This window comes from Antechinus flavipes, chromosome 3 (assembly GCF_016432865.1).
Source record: "Antechinus flavipes isolate AdamAnt ecotype Samford, QLD, Australia chromosome 3, AdamAnt_v2, whole genome shotgun sequence".
NCBI classification, from domain to species: domain Eukaryota; kingdom Metazoa; phylum Chordata; class Mammalia; order Dasyuromorphia; family Dasyuridae; genus Antechinus; species Antechinus flavipes.
In genome coordinates this window covers 325,487,304-325,513,412 of record NC_067400.1, presented here as the reverse complement: position 1 = coordinate 325,513,412, position 26,109 = coordinate 325,487,304, and the positions used below count along the sequence as shown (strand labels likewise).

The 26,109-nt window shown below is 33.4% G+C and overlaps 1 protein-coding gene across 6 annotated transcripts in view; it reads right to left on the bottom strand.

Moving 5' to 3' along the window:
- Window positions 1-26,109, bottom strand: part of CEP63 (centrosomal protein 63) — a 50,351-nt gene that overhangs the window by 5,754 nt on the left and 18,488 nt on the right. For 3 of the 6 annotated variants that reach the window (XM_051985583.1, XM_051985584.1, XM_051985587.1), the window contains exons 4-12: window positions 22,354-22,449; window positions 21,332-21,451; window positions 18,598-18,711; window positions 9,279-9,512; window positions 8,132-8,274; window positions 6,129-6,239; window positions 3,686-3,800; window positions 3,198-3,392; window positions 2,076-2,162 (exon numbers count right to left, since the gene is read on the bottom strand). In XM_051985583.1, coding sequence (XP_051841543.1) covers window positions 2,076-2,162; window positions 3,198-3,392; window positions 3,686-3,800; window positions 6,129-6,239; window positions 8,132-8,274; window positions 9,279-9,512; window positions 18,598-18,711; window positions 21,332-21,451; window positions 22,354-22,449 — 1,215 coding nt within the window. The remainder of the gene's footprint in view (window positions 1-2,075; window positions 2,163-3,197; window positions 3,393-3,685; window positions 3,801-6,128; window positions 6,240-8,131; window positions 8,275-9,278; window positions 9,513-18,597; window positions 18,712-21,331; window positions 21,452-22,353; window positions 22,450-26,109) is intronic. The other 3 variants (XM_051985585.1, XM_051985588.1, XM_051985586.1) reach the window with 2 other exon arrangements.

Genomic DNA, 26,109 nt, shown 5'->3' with positions numbered 1-26,109 from the left:
ATACTCATCCAAGTCCCACGTAACAACCAAGCAATATAAGATTTAGTCCTGTGCCCTCTTCTCCTCTCCCTCTATGCTATTTCACTTAGTGATCTCATCAGCTCCCAATAATTCAATGATCAACTATAAGCAAATAATTCTAATAAGATTAAGATATATTTACCAGATCTAATTTCTCTTGATCTCCAGTCTTACAATATGATACAATATGTCAAAAACTGGACTCATTTACCATTCTCACTTCCTAATTTTCCTTTTCAAGTTGAAGAATTTACCATGAGTGCAACAGCTGCATTGTCTGATATGGTACAGTGAAAGAATGATACAGAGAAAGAAAGACGACAAATCTTCCAAGTTCTGATCCTGTGCTATGTCCATTGTACCATACTGGATTGGGCTAGGCCATTCTGCAGACAGAACCAGCATACCCTCAGTTACTTTAGAAAACAAAGATTGAAAGTAAAATTATAATGACTTAATTCCTCTTCACAACTAAGTAGATAAAAATGTATATGTAAACGTATACCATGAAGTCACTTAACTTCTGAAAATTAGATGGGAAAGAGCAATTTAAGCAGATTTTAAGAATTTTATTTACAATCTAAATAGCTGCAAAATCTTATTAACTACATCTTCTCTTCCATTCATCCCTTTTTCTTCACTTGCATGCCCATTATGCTAGTTTGGGCCCTGTCGTTCCAAACTGCTGGTCAACATGATATTCCTAAAGCCCAATGACCACGTAACTCCACTGCTCAAATCTAAATTCCCTCTTACCTCTAAGATCAAATATAAATTTCTTCTCTTTGGCATGAAAGCCCTTCCCAACGTAACTCCAACCTGTGAGAGGCAGCACAGCAAATGAACAGGGTGCTGAACCTTGAACCAGGAAGACCTGGGTTCAAATGGCACCTTGGACATTTACTGGCTACATAATCCTGGCCAAGTCACTACTTCGTTAAGTTTCAGAATCTATGATACTATACTGTGCTTTTCTAGACTTATTATATATTAATTTCTTTAAGGATCAATCCAACCCATCTGGCTTCTGTTTAGATTATTTCTTCCACTCTCTATCTATATCTTATTTGTATCATCTCTTAGAATTTCTAGTTTTCTTAAAAGTTCAGTTTAAGTACCATCTCTTACAAAAGTTCTCTTCTGATGGCTCTAACTTCTGTTAAGTGCAACTGTCTTATATTTATTTGCATATATTTTATATGCCTATATGCTATTTGTGTATTCATATAAATGCTGTTTCCTCCTATACAATGTCAGCAAATTGGAAAGGGACTTATTATCTTTAGATCTCTAGCTTCCAGCATAATGTTTGACACATAATATAAAGTTAAATGCTTGCGAATTGACAAAAAAAAGATTAAGTTCAGAATAAACAATTTTATAAGAGTTGAAATTTCCACAATTAATCATGAGATATCTTAGAGAGAAAAAAAAGAGATTTAAACTAATTCTGATTTTTAAAGCATATTGTAGAATAGGGCTCTGATGGCTCATTAAGGAAAAGTGAGAACCTTGGCTTCCTTGGGCCTACCAGCGGAGTGCAACCCTGAGAAGTTTCTGCTGTGATAAAAAGCCTCCAAGAAGGGAAAGAGACACACATGTGCAAACAAGGAGATAAGTATACATGGCAATAACAAGATTATACAATGATCAATTCTGATGGACGTGACTCTCTTCAATGATGAGATGATTCAAACCAATTACAACTGTTCAGTGATGAAGAGAGAGAACCATGAGAACTGACCTGGACCTGGTCACAACATAGCATTTTCACTCTTTTCGTTGTTGCTTGCTTACATTTTATTCTGCTGCTGCTTTTTTTTTTTTTAAAACTGGTTTGATTTGATTTTTCTTGTGTGCAGCACAATTGTATAAATATGTATGCATATATTGGATTTAACATATGGAGCACTAGCCCTGGAACAAGGAGAACCTGAATTCAAATCTAGCCTCAGACATTTGACACTTATTAGCTGTGTGACCCACAGGAAATCATTAAGAGTGCCTTGCAAAAAAAAAAAAAAAAAAAAAAGTACAATTCTTTATTTACATACCCCTACTGGACCAGATTCCATATTCATCAAGGTCTCAGAAAGCTGTTTATTTTCTAGCCTGAGTGCTTCCAGTTGTATCAAAATATCCTAGGTAGTAACAAAATAATAAAATTAACAAACAGAAAGTTAAAAAACACCATATCCCAAAATAAATTTTGTGACACTATCCCTCTGTGATGATTCTGGTCTATGAGAAATCCCAGAATATTCTTTCTGCAGTCAGTTAGTGCTTTTCTTGGAAGAAAGCATGAATTCTTCCAAGTTTTCCATTGAGATTCCCATTGTGATTCTAGGCATTAGACAGAATTAATTCCCTTACTAACTGCTGCTGCATGCAAGTTTTTTTAAAACAGGAATGCAAAATTTTTTTTCACAGAACTTGGTTTTTAGAAATCATTTCCAAAAAGACTATGTACCTATAAAGTGATTTATTCCTTAAAACTGTAACAAGACCATACATTAGATGGAATATAACTAAAACAGGGAACCTCTTTAAGTAATTAACTAAGTAGATAGCTTAATTGGGGTTATAAGGTGGCAAATTTCAGGTCAAGGTAACAAAAAAATTAGCACATAGAACTCTCAAATAAGGGGACAAGCTATACCTTGTGGCAGTAATCTCTCTGTCATTGGAAAATTCAACAAGTTGATGACTAGACTCATATGGCAAAGAATCCTATCTGGGGAAGGAACACCAACTAAATAGAATATTAGATACCTTCTAAAAGAGCTTTCAAATCTTATTCTACTAACTGGTTTTAAAGATGAAGAAATTAGTAAGTTTGATCCAAAAGTTGCACCCATGTAATACTGGTCAAACCTGTATAACATTGGTCAATATCAACCAATGTAACACTGCTGAAAATAAAAGCAAGCCAGATTTCCTGCTACCTAAACCATTGAAAAATCTTTATTTTAAATGAAACAAAAATACTAGCTATTTAAATATTTCATTTGCTTTTTAGTAATGGGGTCATTCAAGCACTTCTTCATATGACATGATTAGACTAATATCACATGCACACAGTACTGCAAGAAACCTATTTTAAGTAGAAAGTAGAAAGTTTCTCCAGCTTCAGATAAAGGGCTGTATATAGTCTCATGCAGAGACTGTAGGTTTACCCTGTGATCTACTATTTTGGTTTCTGCTTTTTCCAGCTCTGATCTGAGGTGTTCCACTTCGGAGCTAGATCCAGTGACTGAAGCAATGGCTATATCACGCTGATGTAACTCTCGTGTCAGTTTGGAGATTTCCATTTTCATTCCTTCTAGAGCACAGTTATAAGTCTGTTCATTCTGTATTATCTGCTCTTTTAGCTACAAAGAAAAAAACAGTATAATTTAAAAAGTTTAAACAAGAATGGCTAATGTAAATAAATATCTTTACTCTGACGAAAAGAGAACACTGATATTTCCAACAAACCCATATTTTCTAAATTTCTTCTGCAGAAATGATGAGTTTTATTTAATTGTTTATATAACCTGAAACCCCCAAAATGTTAGCTAACTAGAACTATATTCAAAATCTCAATTTTGACTTTTATTCGCTACGTGACCTTAACATCTCTGAGTCCAGCTTGATTTTGTCAGATACATAAATAGAGCTTTACTTTTTTAATTTCCATCTTGTACTGGTTGTTAGAGTCTTCCATCGCCTTTAGATCTCCGCATTTTTCTACTAGCTCTTGGCTCAGCTGTTTGCATGTTTCACTCACAGATCCCAAACTAGATGACAAGGAAAAAAGTAAAAGAGTTCAAATTTAGGAGAACCTGGACCCTGTGAGCAGCAAAATAGTTTTAACATTCTTGGTAAAGATAATTTCCAAATCTCCACCTCTGCCTTTATCTGCTCAAATGTAAGAGTGTCTCTTTCTGGATGTCCTACTGATAAAATTATCAAAAATTCAAATCCCTCAATTCAGAATCCTTCCAGTAAAAAAATTAGTATCTATTCCCATTTTTTTTATTATCATTAAAGGCACCATCATTCTATCTGTCCTCAAGGCTTAAAAACTCAATTACTTTTGATTCCTGTCTCTCCTTCTTAAAAAGTACAAACCAGGGGCAGCTAGGTGGTACAGTGGATAGAGCACCAGCCTTTAAGTCAGGAGGACCTGAATTCAAATCTGTCCTCAGACACTTAATATATCCTAGCTGTGTGACCCTGGGCAAGTTACTTAACACCAACAGCCTCAGCAAAAAAAAGAAAAAGAAAAGTACAAATCATACTCTCAAAATCCAAAGATGCTACTACAAGCCTTGATAATTCTTCCTCTCTTAGTCTCCTAAGAGTCACCCAATTCTCTCTATTTGTCCACCCAGTGACCTCTGGTCTCAGTTCTTATCAATTCACTATACACTAGCTTTCTAGTTAATCAGGTAGCAGAGTAGATAGAGCATTGTAGCTGGAGTAAGGAAGGCATGAGTTCATATTAGTTATCACATTTTTCAAAAAGGCCAAGTTCATGGAGCCCAGAGTAAGAACCCCTTAAGAGAAATATCAAATTTAACCACTCTTATTCAGCACTCAAAAATTTGACACATTTCTGTAAGCTTCATTTATCATCTTTTTTATGTTGAACTCTAAATCCCACAAGTTTTAAATGTATATTGACTCCAATAGACTTATATTCTTTATATGTATCATTTTTCCTTTATCTAAAAGATGCCCACCACCATGATCTATAATTCTCCTTTTAAGACATTCAAATATCATTCCCCATCAGGAAGCTTCCCCTAAATAGCCAATACTTTCCCAATGATCATTCATAAATTTGTGAATAAGTGGTTTTTCCTATGTGTGTATGTGTATTTATAAATATTTATCAACAAGCTAATTAGAACTATTCTCAAATATTGCATGTATAAGTTTTAACTCACTCAGCTACATTGTAAACTTCTGAAGAAAAGTGAAGACATCCAAGTTCATAGCCTTTTCTCACCTTTTTCATTTATGATCATACTCTAGACTATTCAACAAAGCTCGTTTATCAACAAAATCCTTGGTATCCACAGTGACCCAATCAATTCTCAAGATAAACAACCATTCAAAAATGCTGTGTGTGTTCAACAAAACCAAGAGACTAATTTGAGAAAACAGCAAATCTCTCAATTTTTTAACTTTTCAGAAGCTTTTATTTACAATTTTAAGAAAGTAATTATATATACAAACTACTTTATGCCAACAATGACTACAAAAACATATATTATTTGCCTTTTGAACTTTTTAAAAAACCAATTAAATCACTATCACTTTTATACTAACTTGTGACACAACAGACAAATCGCCCATTTCTAACTATTCCTGTTATAAAGTCTCAGCAATGTAATAAAATTATAATAAAATGATTATAACTAATAATCTAATAAACTAAAAGCAAAAGCAATAAAGAAAGCATAACAAGACCTTAAATTTCAGGTTGAAGAAACTTTGTTTTATAAAAGGTAAATTAACAAGATGCTTCAAGATAATTTATGACCAAAGACAATCACAAATATTTCAAGATTAAAAAAGGAAAGGAAAAAAAAATACAGGAAGCTAGAAATTTTATAAGATATATATATCTCTTAAAAATATTGATTACAGTAAAATCTAATTATTGGATTTCTTATAGACTCATGCTATCCCTATCACCAATAATAATTCTTAAAGTGAATTATGTAATCTTTTCAAGCAATTAAAGATTATCATGAACTATCATCTTCACTCAGAGACATTTACCTTTTTAAATATAGGAAGTAAATTTTAAAGACCCCAAAATTAAATTACAACTATTACAGGGCAAACCCTGAACTACAGTAGTCTTCCTTCTACTGATTCCTAATTAACAACACTGCTCATTTGGCTCTCCCATTTCTTTTTTATCTATTAACAATCAATTATCCCTGATTTCTGGTTTCTATCTGCAATAATATTAACTCTGTAAAAAAATCCTACATTAATTAACTAATCCTAAAATTAATCATTTTGACCTATGACTATCACAGTAGAACTTAAATAACTAGTGACTTAAAAATTTAATGCCAAATATTTTTCCATATCATTCCATCTACCTGCCTTCAAGACGAGATACCTCTGCCTGCAGAAGTTCTTGTGAAAAAACATTGTCTAGGTTCATCTGGCCTTTAGAAGAAATTTTTTCTTGACGGCTGACCTCCAAAGACCTACAGAAAAACACAGTATTATTCCAGAAGGCCGTTGCATACAAGCAAGGCCTAACTTGGATAATTATAATATCCATTTGTTGATGTTCAAAACTCTGTCCAGAACTTTGGACTTTCAGCTCTACAATTCCAATATTCCTAAAATATACATTTAGTCAATCATTTCTTCTAATATGTTACTTAGAACCCTGATAGGTTAATAGATATTAAAGTTTCAAAAACTTAGTAGTTTACTCAACTCTCCCTATTGACTAGGCTTAATATTTTTAAGAGATCAAAAACAAACAAATTAAGTGAGGACATCCTTTTTAATCAACACCTATTTTCTTTTTTCCAAAAATACTTCTATACTCAAGTGAGTTGCTAAAGAACATAGAGTTCTTTGCTAGGAAAATTACTTCTTAAAAATTGCGTTTAAGGGGGCAACTAGGTGGCATAGTGGATAGAGCACCAGCTCTATAGTCAGGAGGACCTGAGTTCAAATCTGGCGTCAGACACTTAACACTTCCTAGCTGTGTGACCTCTGGGCAAGTCATTTAACCCCAATTACCTCAGGGGGGAAAAATTGCATTTAAGCAAAGAAAAAGAGCAATCTCATTATACGCATTTAAAAACTTTCCAGTAATATACACCTTTACTAGTTTTCAGAATAAAAATGAAGTATGCACATTTTTACATATACACCTATTACAGTATGTATAAAGCAGGAATTATCTTGGTTTACTTCAGATCATGTGTGATTTTCTGGCCATTCTATTACAAATGAAAGAACCTCAAGGACCAGCTGGACAAACATTGACCCATGGAAACCTCTTCTATTTGAGAACCAGGTTTGACGCTCAATTCATCTTTTATTGATCTGCTCCTCAAAAAACTGGAAGTTCAGCTCATTGTTTCATACTCATGTTATTAACTCCACAGCCTACTATCTATAACTACTTGCCACAGTGCTTCTTCTATCATTCCCTGCTCTGCATAATTAGCTTACAGTTTCTATTCCTCATTTCCATGGCTATCTCTTATATTGAGCAAAGAAGAGGAAAAATTAATAGTTCAGACTATCTTAAATTCTTTTAGCCTTCTACTCCATTATCTACATTATAGTTCATGAATTAGACGTGGTATGGACCCAAAGTTCAAGCACAGGAGCAAATTTCTCACTAGTCAATGTATCTCAAAGCCTATTGTTGACTTTCACTATCAACTATGTTTCCACTATAGCCATCAAGGCTGGGCCACATTTCAGCTGCAGAGATGGTCTTAAGGTTAAGGTGGAAAATTTAACTCCCCAAATGAAATGTTCTTCGAATCAGGCAGCCATTTTCAGATACTTCCTGTTTCTTCGTCAAGGACAAAGTCAACTTACATCTTGTTGAAATGAAATATTATAAATACTTTCTCCACTCCATTTTTTGTGATTAGTTCTTATTAATAATTCATAATTAAATGGGACTTTAGAACTGATAAAGAATTTTCTTCACAATAACTCTGAGAGTGAGATATCTCCATTCTACAGACAACCTAAACTGAAGCTCAGGAAGCGAGTTGTACAAGATTCTTCAACCAGCCAGTGTCAAAGTCAAAACTTCAACCCAGGTCTCTTGAATTTCAGTCCAGTGCTATTTCTACTATACCATGCTCTGCAATATTAATTGTGCAGCTATACTATTACTTAGCTTCCATAAAACAGAAGCCCAATTATCCTTGTTTCTTAACTCAAGTGCCTCTAATCTTAATGCTCTTCTCTGCACTGGGTTTCACCTGTCCTCAGCTCCCAGGTACCTTCCAGTGACTACCTGCAACACACCAACCCACTAAAGATGATTTTTCAGGTGCTATAAATGAGAGCCTACAACTAACAAATACTGAATCAGCGAAATAATAAAATGTACCTGATGAGTTCTGTGGAATGTAAATTTTTAGCTATATTTGTAAGTTTATTCTGTAATTTTTCCTTCTGAATTATTGAACCACTGATGAAATCCTCTTGAGACCGAACAGTTACTTCCAACTCCTTTTTTTCTCCTTGTAGAACCTACAGAAAGAATACTGCTATTAATTATACCAGAAAAGTCACTTTAATTATACATACTCTTTGACCCAGCGACATCACTGGGCATATTAAGTCAAGGAAGTCAAAGACAAAGGGAAAGGTTCCATATGTATAAGAAAATATTCATACCAGCACTTTTGTAGCAGCTAAAGAACTAGAAGGAAAGTAGGTATCCATCATCTGGAGAATGTTTGAACAAACTGTCATATGCTAATGCAATGTGGTACTACTATGGCTTAATAAACAATGAATACTGATAAACTCATATGCATCCATTCAGAGTAAGATAATCAGAACTACAATAATTTATATGATGACCACAATAACATAAAGGAAAATCACACTGAAAGACTTCAGAACTCTGATCAAAAGGAATAATCAACAGTGACTTCAGAAGAATAGCAATGAAACATGTCTCTTGTCACATGTTGGAGATTGCTAAACATAGCTGGTATGATTATTTATTTTACTTAAAATTTATTAGAAAAGAAGGTTCTGTTGTGGGAGTGACAGGGGAAAGAGTAGAATCATTAAGATGTAACAGCAATGTTAAACAAAACATTTTAAAATTAATATTATTTACAATGTCCTAAGTTGTCATAAGTCTAGATAATTTTATATCTCATCAAAATAGATAGAAAAAATAAAGTTTACTTCAGAGGTGTGGTTAAATATTGATTGTGTCTCCAGGGAAGGAGAGGGATGTATACATGACATACATGACATTATTAACATTTTCACCATCACTTTCTTAACAAAACAATAAATCAGGTCCTGATTTGTAGCATTTGCCAAAAATGATCAGACTTAAAATTTAACAATATTCAAGTGGGATCCAGTACACCCCTGGCCACATGCCTAAGCATGTTCAACAACAAGGTAGGGTAAGAGAAAGAAGAGTTGTAGAAACTAAAGGTAGGACTTCTTTTTCTCTATTTATGGAAAATAAAGTTAATTTATTGTTCACCTGCAATAATTACACAGACCTTTAATAGTTTTTCAACGTGCCTCAGTTCTTCTTCAAGTCGCTGCTGTTCTTTCAGTAGAGTCATGTTGGTTCCAACCAAATCATTTACCCTCATGTTGAGACGCTCTATTTCCAATTCATTGGCACATATGGTATCAGTGGCCCTCTCTAGCTTACTGGTTAAGTGATGAATTTCAGATTGACTGGAAATCTCCACAGATTCCAGCTTCTGTTTCCGATTGGTGAGCTGAGCCTAGAAATATGGGACTATTGATGAGTAAAAGTGAAATAGTCAAAAACAAAAATGTATGAGGAAGTTAGCTCACTCAATGACAAAGGTATCTTCTTGCTAAGGCCAAACTCTTTGATTCCATTCCCTCTCATCTTCTCCAGCAGACTGTCCCAACTATTATCACCAGTTATTCTCTACTCTTTAATTTCTTATCTACTGGTTCCTTACCTATAGTTTATTCTTTAATGCTCATTAGATTTTACCATCTTCCCTGCTATTTTTCTGTTCTCCACACTTTCTCAATCAAACTCCTTGAAAAAGGTATCTATACTCATAGATTCCATTCCCTCTTTTCTATCTTCTAAATCTCTGCTGATTTACAAATCCTTCTCAACTCAAGCTGCTCTCCCATTCACCAAAGATTTCTTAATTGCTAATTCAATTCAATTAAAAAACATTTTCTATATGCCAAACAATATGCTAAATCTAATGGCTTTTTCTTAACCCTCATTCTCAATATTTCTTCAAAATTTGAAACTAATGACAACTTTCTCCTCTTGGATATTTTTTTCTTTTTGGGTTTCTGGGACACAGTATTTGTTATTGGTTCTCCTATGTGGTAGTTCCTTCTAAGTATTCTTTCTTTGTTCATTATTCATTCCATGCATGCTAACTATGGGTATACTCCAATTCTTTGTCCTGAGGTCTCTTCTCTCTACGTTTCTTCACAGTGACATCATCCACTCCCATAGATTTAATTATCGTCATTATGCCGATGACTCCTAGATCTGCATTTCTAGCTCTTGACTTTCTCCCAAGGTTCTGTCTGACATCAATAACTGCCTTCTAAAGATTCCAAATTGGACATCCATAGCCATTTCAAATTCACAATGTCCACAATAGAACTCATTTTTTTACTCACCAAACACACCCCTCTTCTGATTTTCTCTATTACTATCAGGGGCACTATTCTTCTCAATCAACAAGGTACACATGTTGTCTTTACTCCTCAGCTGAAGTGAGAGACAGTCAGCTATCAAATGTTGTCACCTCTCTCCATATCATTTCTCATATATGACCCCTTCTCTAATTCAGATCATTATCACCTTTTTTGGATTACAGTGATGGTCTCCTAATTGATCTCACTATCTTCCATCTCCAATCCATTCTCTACAGTCACTAGTTATCTTCCTAATATGCAGATTTGACCATTTTACTCTATCTTGACTCAATAAATTCCAGTGACTCTCTATTCTTAGAATCAAATATAAACTCCATTTAGTCTTAAAAAAAAAAAAAAAAAACTTAATTCTATTCCTCTAGTATTCTTATATCTTATTCTCCTCCACACATTTTCTAGTCTAGTCATACTGTACTACCTACTGGTCTTTACATACATCCCATTTCCCATTTCCATGTATTCACAACACCCTTCCCCAGGTCTGAAATGCTGTACCCTCTTCCTCCCCTCCATCTCTTGAAATCCCTGATCTCCTTCACACAACTCAGGCTCCATCTTTTCCATAAGGCTTTTCCTCCTTTCCCATTCCCAGGAGTTCAGATCTTCCCTTCTAAGGTTATAATGCTCTGTTATAAAAACAGATTTTTTTTGTATATACTGATATATACTGTACGTATATGTGTAAACACACACACACACATACACCCCAATCACATCTCCCCCAAAAGAATATAGACTCTGCGAGGGAAAAGACTTTCATTTATGCCTAAAAAAAAAAAAAAACACCCCTAGCACACAGTACAGAGTTCTAGTGCATAGTATACTATTTTTTAAACCTAGAATCCATAAAATTTTTAAAAATTGATAACTGTATTTCAGTATATTTTTTTTCATACTATATGTTATAAATTTTAAAACATTCTGAGAAAGAATATGGATGTGTATTTGTGAATATATTCAAAAATAAGATACATTTTTTCAATTTATATATAGCTTGTGAACTGTTTTTCTAGATGAAGTCAAGAGGAAGGATAAAAAATACAAGGGATTCAAACATTCTAATCAAGCACATAATAGCTTTTTACTAAATGCACTTGCACAGTGATGATATGTATGAGCTAAATATAGCCTATTGTAATGGGCTGAGGCTTGAGTTGATGCATTGAGGTCCCAAGCACATGAGGCTAAATAGTAATTGGACCATACTCTATTAATATATAAGCTTGGAGAAAGAATGGCCCCGCCCACTCTTTGTGCAAGTCCTGATGTGTTGTATAGGAAATGACGATTTTGGTGGGTAGAGGCAGGGGAGTGGAAAAGGAAGGGGAAGGAGAGACTGCTTGCATTGCCATTGTGACAACCTTTCAGCTCAGATCCCTCTCTGTTAGCTGGCTTCCTGTCGCAGCTGCCCATATTGCTATCTCAATCTTTCTTGCCTATATTTGCTATCACAATCCTTATTCACCTCTTCACTTCAATAAAGATTGAAGATTTTTCCCTTAACCTGAATTCCTGACTCCGGCTGATTTTAAACACGCCGTCATTACAGCCTATCAAGATGTGTCTTCCATCTACAACTCACCTGAATTGAGTGCCCATATAAAAAGTCACATCATATAAATACAGCAAAGCAGAACAGAGTGCTAAAGCTAAGTATGGAAAACCAAGATTTACATCTCATGGCTGGCACCTTACTATGTGACCTTAGGCAAATGATCTGACCTCTATATGCTTCAGATAACTTTCTAGAACTTACGTATAACATAATAGATGGATTTCAAAACTGAAAGAAGCTCCAACAACAGAATTTCATCACAATGAGAATATCTTTTGTAAACTCATATAAAATAGGTCACATACTACCATGGTAGCATTTAAACAAGTCTATGCAAACCCACATTTATTTATGTGGATTATACTGATGAAATTACTCAGTAATACAGGTTCTAGTTCCTGAAAATTTTATTGGATTATAAGATTCTTGTGGGTTAGGAACTCTTTCTAAAGGCCCTATATTTGGTAGTATTTTTCCTCTAAAGAACAAATCAAGCACTCACAAACAGCATAAAAGGATGAACTGATCATTCATGTTAGTATGTAAAATTGTCATTCATCTATCAGGGTAGCCTCTAATTAAATGTTTATATTCTTCTTGCTTTGACTCCTTGTTTATACTGATAATTCCTCAACATAACTTCTGTTCTTGAATAGTTGGACACTGCCCTAATCAATTTTCTTGATACTCTAGCTTCCATCCTTTCCAAAAGAAATAACATTTCATATGATCCTAAATCTCCTAGCTGCAGCCAGACAAAATAAATGTAAATATGCTTCCACATGACAGATCTTTTAACTATTTGAAGTAGTTAATATGCCTCACCCAAGTTTTTTCTGTTCCTGCCTAACTAACTGTCCTTTCAAACAATCTTCATATGACATGGTTTTAAAAGATGCCTCATCCATCTAACTACCCATCAATTAGCTTAGCAATATGCCTACTAAATATCATGCCTAGAATTAAACACATAAGTCTAGATGTACTCTGAGTAGAAAAATCTAATGAAACAATTTCTTCATTCATTTTGGATACCATTCATTTATTAGCATCCCTTTAGGAGGAACTACTCATACTGTTAATTCACGTTGAACTTGCAGTCAGTTATTATCTTAACATGATTCTTTATCTAGTCATGTCTAGTCTCTTATGTATTTGAATCGTTTTCTTTTTTGCCTTATAAAAGGTTTTATGTTTACTCTTATTGTTTCATTTTGTTAAATTTGGATAATCATTCCAGGTGACATATTCTTAAAATTAAATTACTAACAAACTCATTTAATATAAATGCTTAATTCTATTTCCTTTTATTAGCACATTTTAAAATGAGAATAACTTAGTAATTTCAATTCACTTTAAAAGTTACATATCTACCACCAACAGACTCTTTAAAACCAGAAACCAGAAATCTTATCTGCTGTCTGGCTACCCTATACAATATTGGCTCCAGAAGGGGATTACTTAAAAGAACACCATTAGCGCAGAAGAGACACTGACTTAAAGGAAAAGAAAAGCAAAAAAGGAAATAACAAAATGGCGGAAAAAGAGACAAAAACTGAAGACTAAGAGCTAAAAGCACAGAGGTAAGTGAAAGAATACAAAAGTAAGGTTTTTTTTTTTTTTTTTGTATTCTTTGTTTTTTGTGGTCCCAAACAGCAGCAAAGGTGTGAAAGCCAAGTCATCAAGGGCACCATGACACAAGCAACAAGAACTAGCCTGAAGAGATTCCCACTATAAATTAATGGCACTTGCCAGCATCAACTTTTCCTAAAGTCTCCATCAGTGTCAGCTCCAATTCCATCATTACAAAGTACCTCTTTGCAGGAGTTTCTATTTAGCAATAGCTTCAGGAAACCATTAATAGTAAAATTCTCAGCAAGAATCTGTCAGTATCTGTTCTGATAACAGTCAATATGAACTTCTACCAATATTGTTGTCACACCAATTAAGGCTACGTTAATAATACAATATCATTTTTAAAAAATTTTCTAAAGTCACAATTATTGTTCAATTCATTTCCAAATCTTAAAAGACAGTTGTGATTTGAGTAAGATGCTTTTAAAATGCACATAATTAATAATGAATTTAGAATCTGTTCTTGAATGGTTAGAAATGATCTTTCAGCAAAGTATTTCAAAAGAAACTGTTTCTAAAGTCTTTAGACATATTAAAATTTTAGAAGTGAAGGATTTTACTTTATGGCAATGGTCTTGGTTTTTAAAATATTTCTTAAATTTTCTCCAAATATTTCACTGTGTAGTATTTATATTCTTCTTATTCCCTCCCCACTACCACTTAGTTCATTGATCCAAAATGAACCAGTATTTTGAAACAGAGGAAAAATACCTGACACTGACCTGATAAATGTAATGGCTTAATAATTGTAGATCAATTCTTATCCATTCAAGAAAATACACACACACACACACACACACACACACACACACACACACACACTCAACCATACTAATCAAGAAAACTGTGTTAAAGTCATAGATTGATATTTGGCTCAGAAAATGTTTGGGGAACTAAATTTGAATATAACTAGAAAGAAAGCACCTTCTTCCTATATCCCTTGCAAATATCCAATTTCCTGAGAGATAATAAACATAAAAGGCTACAACTAATTACCCCATATTTATCAGTAGACAGTGGCACAATTCCTTGTACTGGAGCATTCGGCTAGACAACCTACGACAAATGTCCCTGGTAAATAAAGAACCTGTTCCTCTTTCCCTTACTTCTTATGTCTATGTCTGGGTACATCTCTTTACTCACTTTTAAAATAGCTATTACAAGTATATGATACTCTGCCTAAGGCTTCTTCAAAGAAGAATACATAAGATTGACTAATTTTAGTTACAACTGATTAGTTGAATAGGGAACATATCACATGTAATCAAATCCCTGTTATTCACTTTCCTATCCTTAAGAGGACAGTTTTAAATCTTAGTTACTTTGAATATTTATCTTGGTTCTCTGTCTTATTGTAATGAATGAAACAATCAGATCCTTCAGTGTGAAGGACCTTAAAATATAACTTTCTGGTAAAAAAATCTCAAAGGAAATAATGAAAAAAGTGGGCAGGAGAGAGGCCTAGGAATACCAGATCTCAATTATCTAAATTTGGTAGACGTTAATCACTGAAACAAACTAGATACACAACAGCTAAAAACAAATTAAACTAGTAACATGATAAATCCAACTTCTATGGTAAGGACTAATTATTCAGCAAAAACTTCTGGGAAAAAATGTTAACACTCACAGAAATTATATGAGAACAAGATCTCACACCATATATCAAAGATAATCTCCAAATGGATACATGACCTAGATATTAAAGATCTCATTGCACACAGAAATTAGAAGGACAGGAAGAATATACTGTTACACAATTATGAATTAGAAAAGAGTTCAGCAAATATGAAAAATGGAGGAAATAAGATGTTCAATTTTGATCACACAAGATTTTTAAAAGTTTTTACACAAACAAAACCAATGCAGTTTACTGAAGGAAAAATCTTTGTAGAAAGTTTTTCTGATAAAAGCCTCATTTCCAAGATTTAGTAGAAATTAACTAAAATTTAAATGAACAAGAGCTATTCCCCAATTAGAAAATTAACAGGCATTTTCCAAAGAAATCCAAGCTACCAACCATAAAATTTAAAAAAAAACTCCAAATCACTAATAACTTGTTTAAAAACTTTGAGGTTGTATTTCACATTCATCAGATTAGCAAAACTGACAACAAAAAGAAAATGATAAATATTGGAAGATTTGAAGGAAAACAGGCACATTACTGCATTATTAGTATAGCTGGAAATTATTTCAGGCATTCTGTAAAACAATTTGGAGTTATGCACCCAAATTTACTAAATTGTACATGCCCTTTAGCCCAACAAGTGAAAAAAAAATTGGAAAAACTAAAAGAAGATATTTAAAGAAGCAAAGAAATAGAATCTAAGGAGGTTGCCATTAGTTGGGCACTGGCTGAATAAATTATGGCATATCAATGTAATGTTGCTATGCAAGTAACAAAGGGATGTTTTGGAAGAACATTTGTATTTAACAAATAGCAGAGCAAATTGAGTGATAAAACAGAAGAACAATTTATGTAGTAACAACATCAAAAGGATATGTAAGTTTGAAAGATTTGAGAATTCTGATGTAATTACTATAATTCCGAAGGACCAACAATGAAACATGCTATCTATCTCCTAAAAGAGAGGTCATAGGGTCCCAAATGTAAAATGAGATAGATATTTTTGCATGTGGATGATGTAGGAATTTGATTTCGTTGACTATGCATATTTATTCCAAGGGTTTTCTTTCATTGTTTCTTTTTTCAGTGAGGCAAAGTCTGGGAGGGGAAGAGTTGTGAAAGGGATAGGAGGGAGGGAGGGAAAAAAGGAGGAAGAGGGAAGAAAAGAGGGAGAGAAGAAGAGAGGAGGGAAGGAGAGAAGGTAGGAGGGAAGGAGAGAAGGTAGGAGGGAGGAGGGAAGAAGGAAGATGGATGGAGGGAAGGAGGAAGAAAGAAGAAGAGAGGGAAAGAAGGAAAGAGGGAGGGAGAGAGGAATGGAGGAAGGAAGGAAAGAAGGAAGGAAAGGAGAAAGGGAGGGAAAAAAGGAGGGAGGGAGGAAGGGAGGAAGAGAGTAGGAAGAAAGGAAGGAAGGGAAGGAGAAAGGAAGAAAAGAAGGAAGGAAGGAAGGAAGTACTTAACTGAGTAGGGTTCATATGAATTTTGAAAGTGAAATTTTTAATCAATAATACAAATATTCTACTCATGAATAACTGAGAAATAACAATAAAAACTGACCTCTACTAAAAGTTCTACTACTCCATGAAAGGGAGAAGACTGTCTAATTAAACTGTGGAATTTTAGACAAAGGAATATAGCAGTTTTCACCTACTTGGCTCAGAGGAGTTACTCCCGCTAACTGGAGTTACTTTAATGCAGTTTGGCTCAGATGAACCTGTCTCTACTATCCCTAGAAAATGTATAAGTCTGCAAAGATGTTTATATTTCAATCATGATACAGAATGAAAAGGCTAAAAAGCACTACTTTAAAATACTGTTTTTCATACTTATTTTTGGCAGCCCTCTACAGAAAATGTCTGATTCATTTTTTATAATATTAGATTTTTATTTTCTAAAATATATACAAAAATAGTTTTCAATATTCACCATTGCAAAATCTTGTGTTCCAAATTTTTCTCCTTTCCCCCTCCCCTAGACATTAAGTAATCCAATATATGTTAAACATGTTGAATTCTTCTATACATATTTCCACAATTATTATGGTGCCCAAGAAAAATCATATCAAAAAGAAAAAAAATGAGAAAGAAAACAAAAAATAAGCAAACAACAAAAAAAGTGAAAATATTCAGTAGTGATCCATGTTCAGCCCCCATAGTCCCCTTTCTTGATGCAGCTGGCTCTCTCCATCACAAGTCTATTGGGGTTGGCCTGAATCACCTCACTGTTAAAAAGAGCCACATACGACTCATCTTTTAGATACAATCATTGATACAATTGATAATAATCACGCAAAACTAGTTTGCCTATTTTCTGTTATCAGTATTACAATGTATTTTAAAAATCTGGAAAAGAGAGAAGAAGGGAAAATGTATTTGAGGGAAGTTAAAGAAAAGAAAGAGGCTGAATCACTTGAGAGGCTTTTAGAGTCCACTTTTAAATTGCTATTTATTGTTCAATAGCTTAAGTTTCCATGATTCTGTAAATCTCTCACACTTCAGGAGATTCAGTCTCCCTCCAACCATAATATCTTAAAATATTAAGACATCCTTATTATTATGAAAAAAGGAATGGAAAAGTAAAAGAAGAGTTTTTGTGTTATAAAATTTGACTTCTTGCTTTAAAAATCAAGATTTTATACAATTTTCTCTCTCAAAAACTAGCACTGGTGAAGTATGGTTTTTGCCTCAATATCCTCTTCTCCCATCAAATTCCCAAGAATCCTTCTTTATTTTACCTTTTGAATTTGTATCATTTGATGAATGAAATTTAGACTATGACTTTAATGAACAATGCCCTTGAATTTTATATACATTCCAGAATGGCATTAGTGTTCAATGATCATTATATGAGGTCTTCTTGTGCAAATAGTATTCATAGCTTCATTCTTAGCTTCACCTATTGACAAACTGAGTGAGAACTGTGTTTTTACCATTGGAATCTGAGTTGCAGCTATACAAACACCAGCTCATGGACAAAACACCCTCAAATTTGCTATATTTAAATTTTCAAAAAGTACCTATACTACTAGACTTTCTTCACTTCCAAATTTGACACTATACAAAACTTAGTTGCCTGTCTATAATAATGAAGGAATAAAGTCACAGAAAAAGCTGATTTATCCTAATTCTCTATCTTTCCATTTTAGTAATTCATATGAGCTAGTAATAAGCAAAGTCTGTGGGATAATAAACAAAAAAATGGAGAAAACCTAACACTCCTTTGTCATAAATGTAACTGTCCAAAATGGAAAAGTAGAATCTATTGTGACATACAGTGTGCTCATTAAAATTACCTAAATGTTTACATTTCTTTTAAAATGTTTTAGCTCTACCTGAATAATCTCTGACTGTTCAGCCAAAGCTTTCCTTTGTGCTTCCAGAGATGCCACCTGTTGCTGATAAATCACTCTCTGCTTCTCCCATTCTAGTGATTTCTGACGGAACTCCTGCAAAGGCAACCAGGACAGTTGACTTGTAAATGCATCCCCTCTTATCACTACTTTCAAGTTTCACTCTTACTCTAATTATTACCCCCCACTCCCATCCCTTGACAGAGGTGGACCTTTTTCCACAGCAGGGATGCCATTATTCAGTCAACCGATGAAGTTATACAGTAATTCTCATCTCCTCATGTACTGTGACTCCGGATTTCTGTCTTTCCAAATTTAACACTCTATTTATTGCTGACTTGTATGATGTAGAGATGTAGAACACTATCTGAGTCATGTCTACTTTTGTAAATTTGCTGCCACCTAAGGGTTAATCATAATAATTTTCGAGTTGTCAATGAAAAATTAATCAAGATAAAATCTAGTCCTCTTTTGAAATTACAGTTTTCAGTTATTTGTGATTCAAATATCAAACAATACATGAAAAATGAGAGTTCAACAGTAACTAAAATAACCATAAATCCAGCCAGCATCTGATGGTTATAGTTATGGGAGCCAATTGAAGCACAAAGCAATTTCACCTAAGGGCCATATGGCCTTAATAGCCTCTCAGTTCTCCAAGATTCCTTGAGTCTGGAACTCTCATCTGCTTTATGAATTACATCTCTTCATTATAAGTTTATAGACTTTAGACAGGTGAAAAGCAAAAATTCCAACTATAGTGATAAGTTCCTTAGCATCAATGGGAGACAGATTCCAGAAGCTGCTATAGCTAGGTGAATTTTTAAGTACCCATAACAAAGTTGAAGAAAGAAGAAGGAAGTCCCCAAGGAGCAGACAACTCCAAATAAGCACAAGTTTCAACAATGCTATAATCTTTCTCTGTCCTTCACCTAGTGGAACCACAGAGTTGGATGATTTAAAGTAATCTTCCATTAGCAAAATAGTACAAAAATATTTTTGAGCTTCAAAGTTTTAGACTCGGAAAATTTTACACTCAAATATCCCTTAGAAGATCACCAAGTCCAACTTCCTCATTTTACAAAGAAAGATTTAAATCACTTAACAGTAATAATATACAGCTAACATTAACATTTTGCTCATTTATAAAGGGCTTTCCAAAAATTGTCATTTGATCCTCACGAAATCTTAAGACAGAAAAAAAAATTTTTAAATAAAAAAAATTTAATTAAAAAAAAATCCTGAGGCAAATTGAATAATTGCTGTTATTCCAAAAGACATGACCAGACCCAAGATGTAAACGATGCTCCTCTTGACCCCAATTTGTCTGCTTCTTTTCCCACTAACACTTTCTGCTGCCAAACCAAAGAGGAGTTAAATGGAGATTAGAATCCAGGTTTTCTCATTCTCAGAGAAGTAATAAACTATATGAAAAAAGAATCCTAGTCTGATACTTCTGTAAGAAGTTCTTCCTTCTGCTTGTTTGAGTTATAACTCTCATCATATAGGAAAATATTTGGAAATCAGAGATTAACTTGAATTTTATTTAACAGTTGACTACATGAAATGAAAAGGGAAACTGAGAGTCTGTGATCTCTACTTACTGTGTTTTATGTAACAGCTGAATCTCTCTCTGTATCAGTTTCCTTTTTAATAAAATGGGGATGATAATGACATCTACCCCTCAGGGTTGTTATAAAGATAAAATGAGAGGGTTTTTTTAAGTACCATATTATCATCTCTAAAGCATCATATGTTATTATTATTATTCTCTCTCCCTCAATATATCTTTATCATTAATTCTTTATTTTTTTTCTTCCCATTTCAAATTTTCATTATCTATTTTCTCCATGCAAAGCACAATTTTAGGTGCTGAGGATTTATTCTTAGATTTAAAAAATCTAGTGGAGGTGGAAATATGCCACATATAAAACTAACTATACTACAAAATAGTACATAGGTATATAAGACAAGTAGAATTGATGCTGCACAGGACAACTGGCAGTGAAGAACAATTAATGACTGAGGGACGAGTATGAATCCAGGATTACTGAGTTTTGGAAAGAAAACTAGTGCTATGCCAAAGGCTTTGAAATCTAACCTAAGAAACCTGAAGTTTTGAGCAGTGGAGTGATATGTTCAAATGAATATTTCAGGAAGATTAATCTGTTAGTAGTATAATAAATCGATGAATCAGGGGAAGGAGAGGTAGAGTTTAGAAGTCTGCTGAAGAAGCTGTTGGAAGAGTCTAGGTGGATAATAAATGATAAAAGTCCCACATCCTCTTCCTCATAGGCAATTCTACCTTTAAAAAGATCTCAGGGCTTTAGAGAGAAAAAAATTAACTATTTAAAAACAACTATTTGGCCATCTTGATGGTTATGAGATCTAAGTTCAAAAATACTTTTCTAAAATTAAACCTTTTCAAAACAAAATAAAGGAAATGTCAAAATAGTTCCTCTTCCACAAAAGAAACCTGAATAAACAAAAATAAAACTTTATAAATACTAATTATAGAGAGCATTCTAAGAAATTGGTTACAGTTACCTCCCAATTCAAAAAGAAAGATATGGTAAAAGAAGGTGCAAAGTACTTTGCTCACTTTAAACCTGCAAACAGAACTGATGATAAAAACTCAGTTTCAAGAAATACCACTTTTTCTCAAATTATTATCTTGTATGAAGACTGACAATTACTATGAACAAAAACATCATACCTCTATTTTCCCATTTAACCTCTCCATTTCAGATGGGTCCTCCCTGTGATTTTTGACCGCTCTAGATTCTTTCAACTGCTTTTTCTGAAGTTTTTCATAGCCTTTCTTTAATCTGGTTAGCTGTTAAAAAAACAACAACAACAACAACAATTTCATCACTTACTAAATGTCTCATCATTTGAACTTGATCTTAGAATTTAAAAGTGGTACCAATAAAACATTAAATATGCCAACACACATAGATAATTATATCAAAGGCAGATCAAACAGTTAATACCACCATTAAAAACTGCTGACAGGGGGTTATAAATGCAAACTTTTTTAATTAAATAAAGGAACACAAGGCATTAAAGAAAAAAACCTTTCTATTTCTGTTAAGACCTAAGAAACCTACTAAGAAAATTAAAATTTATTTTCTGCTCTCTAGGAAGTATCAAAAAACTGAGTGGGGGGAGGGGGAAGGGGGGTGAAGGAGTAAGGTTTTTAGCCCTACCTTCCATAGAAAATATTTGTTAAGAAAACTAGATTACTTTATTGTTTTTTTAATTTTTTTAATTAAAACTTTTTATTTTTTCAAAACATATATGTGGCCATTTCTTCAATATTAGTCCTTGCAAAACTCTGTGTTCCAATTTTTCCTCCCTTCCCTCACACTCTCCCCTAGATGGCAAGTAGTTCAATATATGTTAAACACAGTAGAAATATATGTTAAATACAATATATGCTCATATATTTATACATTTATCGTGCTGCACAAGAAAAAAAGAGAAGCAAAATAAAATACAAGGAAACAGCAACAACAAAAAAAAATTCTATGCTGTGAACTACACTTAGTTCCCACAGTCCTCTGGAGTATAGATGGCTCTCTTTATCACTGAACAATTGAAACTGGTTTGAATCATCTCATTGTTAAAAGATTGCCATGTTTAGAAAACTAGATTACTTTAAAAAGTTCCCACAAGTAAATAAGAAATAAAGAAATCTATTAACCCCACAAAGAAAATTAGTGAAAATGCACTCACTTCTTCCTGAAGTTTCTTCAATTCTTGTTTGTACTCTATGGCCATTTCCTGTTTGCTTTTATTAAGCTCTTCGACCTGCTGATGCAACATCCCAAGCTAAAGAAAGAGATGGTGGGGTTTTTTTTAATATATTTTTTTTAATTATTGAGTTACATAAATCAAAAGAAAGAACCTACCTATACACCATTCACATTTTAACATCCCACTTATCCAAAAGATAAACTTACAATAACATTAATATTTGAGATAAGAGCAAGAACCTAAAAGTATAAAAGTATGCAAAATCCGCAGCAACCAAAAAAATACAAGAATTCAACTTCTAGGACAATTCCTAATCATACTTGATTTACTACAATAAAGTTTGGTTATCTAATTTTCCCACAGACAATAAATTAGGAAAAGATGACAAGAGCAATAGACAGTCTAACAATGAGAAGGAAGAAAGAGGGGAAGGAAGAGAGGAAGAGAATGAGGAAGGGAGAGAAGGAGGGAGAAAGGAAGGAAAGGAAGAAGGCAGAAAGGTAAGAAGGGGGGAAAGGATTCTTAAATTACACTCACATGCACAAATCAACACATTCCAACTCAACCACTCAATCTTCCATCTTTAGGTTACGTATATTGCAAAGCAAAGTTAGATTATTTGATTTCACTTGAATGAAAAATTTTACCAGTGCTGAATTCCAAAACAATGATATCTTTTTAAATATCATTTTGCCCAAAGGCCTAACTGCTTTCTTTCTTTTTTCTTTAATCAAAGCTTTTTATTTTCAAAACATATATATGGATAATTTTTCAACACTGACCCTTGCAAAACCTTGTGTTTTAAATTTCCCCCACCCCTTTCCCTAGTTGTCAGGTAATCCAATATATGTTAAACATGTTGAAATATACATTAAATCCAATATATGTATACATACTTATACAATTATCTTGCTGCACTAGAAAAATCAGATCAAAAAAGAAAAAAATGAGAAAGAAAACAAAATGCAAGCAAACAACAACAAAAAGAGTGAAAATGCTGTGTTATGATTCACACTCAGTTCCCACAATTCTATCTCTGGATATAGATGGTTTTCTTCATCACAAGATCATTGGAACTGGCCTTAATCATCTTACTGCTGGAAAGTCATGTCCATCAGAATTGATCATTATATAATCTTGCTGTTGCCGTGTATAATGATCTCCTGGTTCTGCTCATTTCACTTAGCATCAATTCATATACGTCTCTGCAGGCCTCTCTAAAATCATTCTGATGATGGTTTCTTATACAACAATAATATTCCATAACATTCATATACCATAACTTATTCAGCCATTCTCCAACTGATGGTCATCCACTCAGTTTCCAGTTTCTTGCCACTAGCTGCTTTCTGAGAGAAAACTGGACCTACGTTTAAGAAGGAAGTCTATAAATTACCAGAAAACAGATTGAGGTGATAATTGTATTTTGAACAGGAATAGATAATTCTAACTTAGTTTATTCACTATCTCTATCCTTAATTGGAGTGAATTGCCTAGGAAAGGGTTTCCTGGATGTAAAAATTTAGTGACTATCATTCTCGCTTGGGTTATGTTAATTATATTTTATTTTGTTGTAGAATTTTGTCTTTGGAGATGCCATATATTATAACTTGACAATGGTTTGTGTAAGAAAGATTTAAAGGCAGAATAGATTTCCTTTCTTTCTACTCTGAAATTAGAATTAAGAGATTTAAAGCAGGATGGATTTCCTCTCTTTCTAATCAAAGATCAGAGTTTCAAGATTTCATTAATAGATTTATTTTTTGGTAAACTGTACCCAAATTGCAAATTACTGAATTTTTTTTATTTTCCACAAAAGCAAAGCATCTCATATCTCTCAACAAGTTTTGAGGGATTGATGCATGCAATAGAATGTAATAATTGATGGTTATAATAATGAATTTTTTATTGTGTTTGGCAAATTCTGCTTAAGATAACATGTAATGCTACAAAGCATTTTAGAAATATTTCAAAAAAGTAATTATTATAATTATTAGTTTAAAACATAAGTTTACATCTAGAAAATGCAGTTATAAGAAATGTATTTGATTATGAAAATATGCTCCTCCTCAATCTCCTATTCCATTACTAGATTTCAGGAACTTTATTTAAATGTTATATTCATATCCCTAAAGTCAGTAGCACTTAGAAGGATGGTATTCTATGGGAATAAAGAGGTAGAGAAAAGGAAGATATAACTAGAGAAATATTCATTGTTCACAAGTAGGCTAAGAAAATAAAATGCAACACTATCTAAATTACTTATTCAGTGTCACACCAATCAAAATACCAAATGATTACTTTGTAAACACATTAAAAAAAAACAAGAAAATAATTCATTTAGAGGAACAAAATGTCAAGAATCTCAAGGGAAACAATGAAAAAAATGTAGGAAAGAAGGGGTAGCTTACTTAGATCTCAAACTATACTACAAATTAGTAATTATCAAAAAAAATTGGTACTGATTAAAAAAAAAGTCAGTCAATAGAACACAGCAAAGTCAGACTGAAGTAAATGAGCATAATAATCTACCATTTGATAAAAAAAACAAAACAAAACAAAACAAAACAAAAAAAAAAAAACAAGGATCCCAGATACTAGGGTAAAAAAACCACTATCTGACAAAAACTTATGGGAAAACTGGAAAGCAGTTTAGCAGAAACTAGAAATAAAACAACATCTCATAGCTTATATCAAGATAAGCTCCAACTAGGTAATGACATAAAGGGTGATTTAATAAACACATTAGAGGAATAAAGAAGAAAAGATGAATTGAAGAGGAGAGTGAATGGAGACACAAGATATCAATTAGGCATCTACAGCAACTGTGCAAAAAAGAGGCAATGAAGAATCTAAACTGGGGCAGTTATGATGAGTGGAGAGGATATGAAAGTTCTGATTGAGGCAGAATCTATAAGACTTGGCAACTGATTAAATAGAAGGCAAGGATCCATGAATAGAGTTGAAGATGACTCCTATGTTGAAAAGCTGGAAGATCAAGTGGTATCCTGAGAGAAAAAGGGAAATGATGAGGAATAGATATGGGAGAAGATGAATTCAGTTTTAGTTAAATTGACTTTGGGATGCCAATGGAATACAATGGTAGGATAGCTCTGCAAGCAGTTGGATAATTAGGACTCAAGATTAAAAAAAAAATTGGAGATGAATATATAAATTTGCCAATATCTGCCTGGAAATGGGAACTAGAAGTGAGACCTGAGATGATCATTAAAAAAGAGAAAGATGAGAAACAGAGAAGAAGAGCTTAGGTATACCCATGCATAGGGGGCAGAACATATAAGATAAATTCTGAAAAGGTGACTGTAGACAGACAAACAGCAAGAGAACTACAATAGAACAATTAAAAAAAAACCTAGGAGCATGGAAGGAGTCAATATTATCAAATGATTGCAAAGAGGTCATAAAGAATAAGGACAGAAAAAAATCATTAGTGTGGCAATAATGAAATGACTGGTGACCTTGAAAAGAGCAGCTTCATTCAAACGATGAGAACTGAAGCCAAACTGCAAGGGATTGAGGGGTGAAAGACAACTAGTATTATTTCTTTAAGAGCCAAATTATTAAATCAAAAAGGAACATAGGTTGGTCAGTTGAGGAGAGAGGGGAGGTCAGGAGAGGAAAAGTGGCAAATGATCTAGTCATGTTTATAGGTAACAGAAGACCCTGTGGTTAAGGAAAAATTTTAAATTAAGGACAAAGAAGGGGCCAGGCATG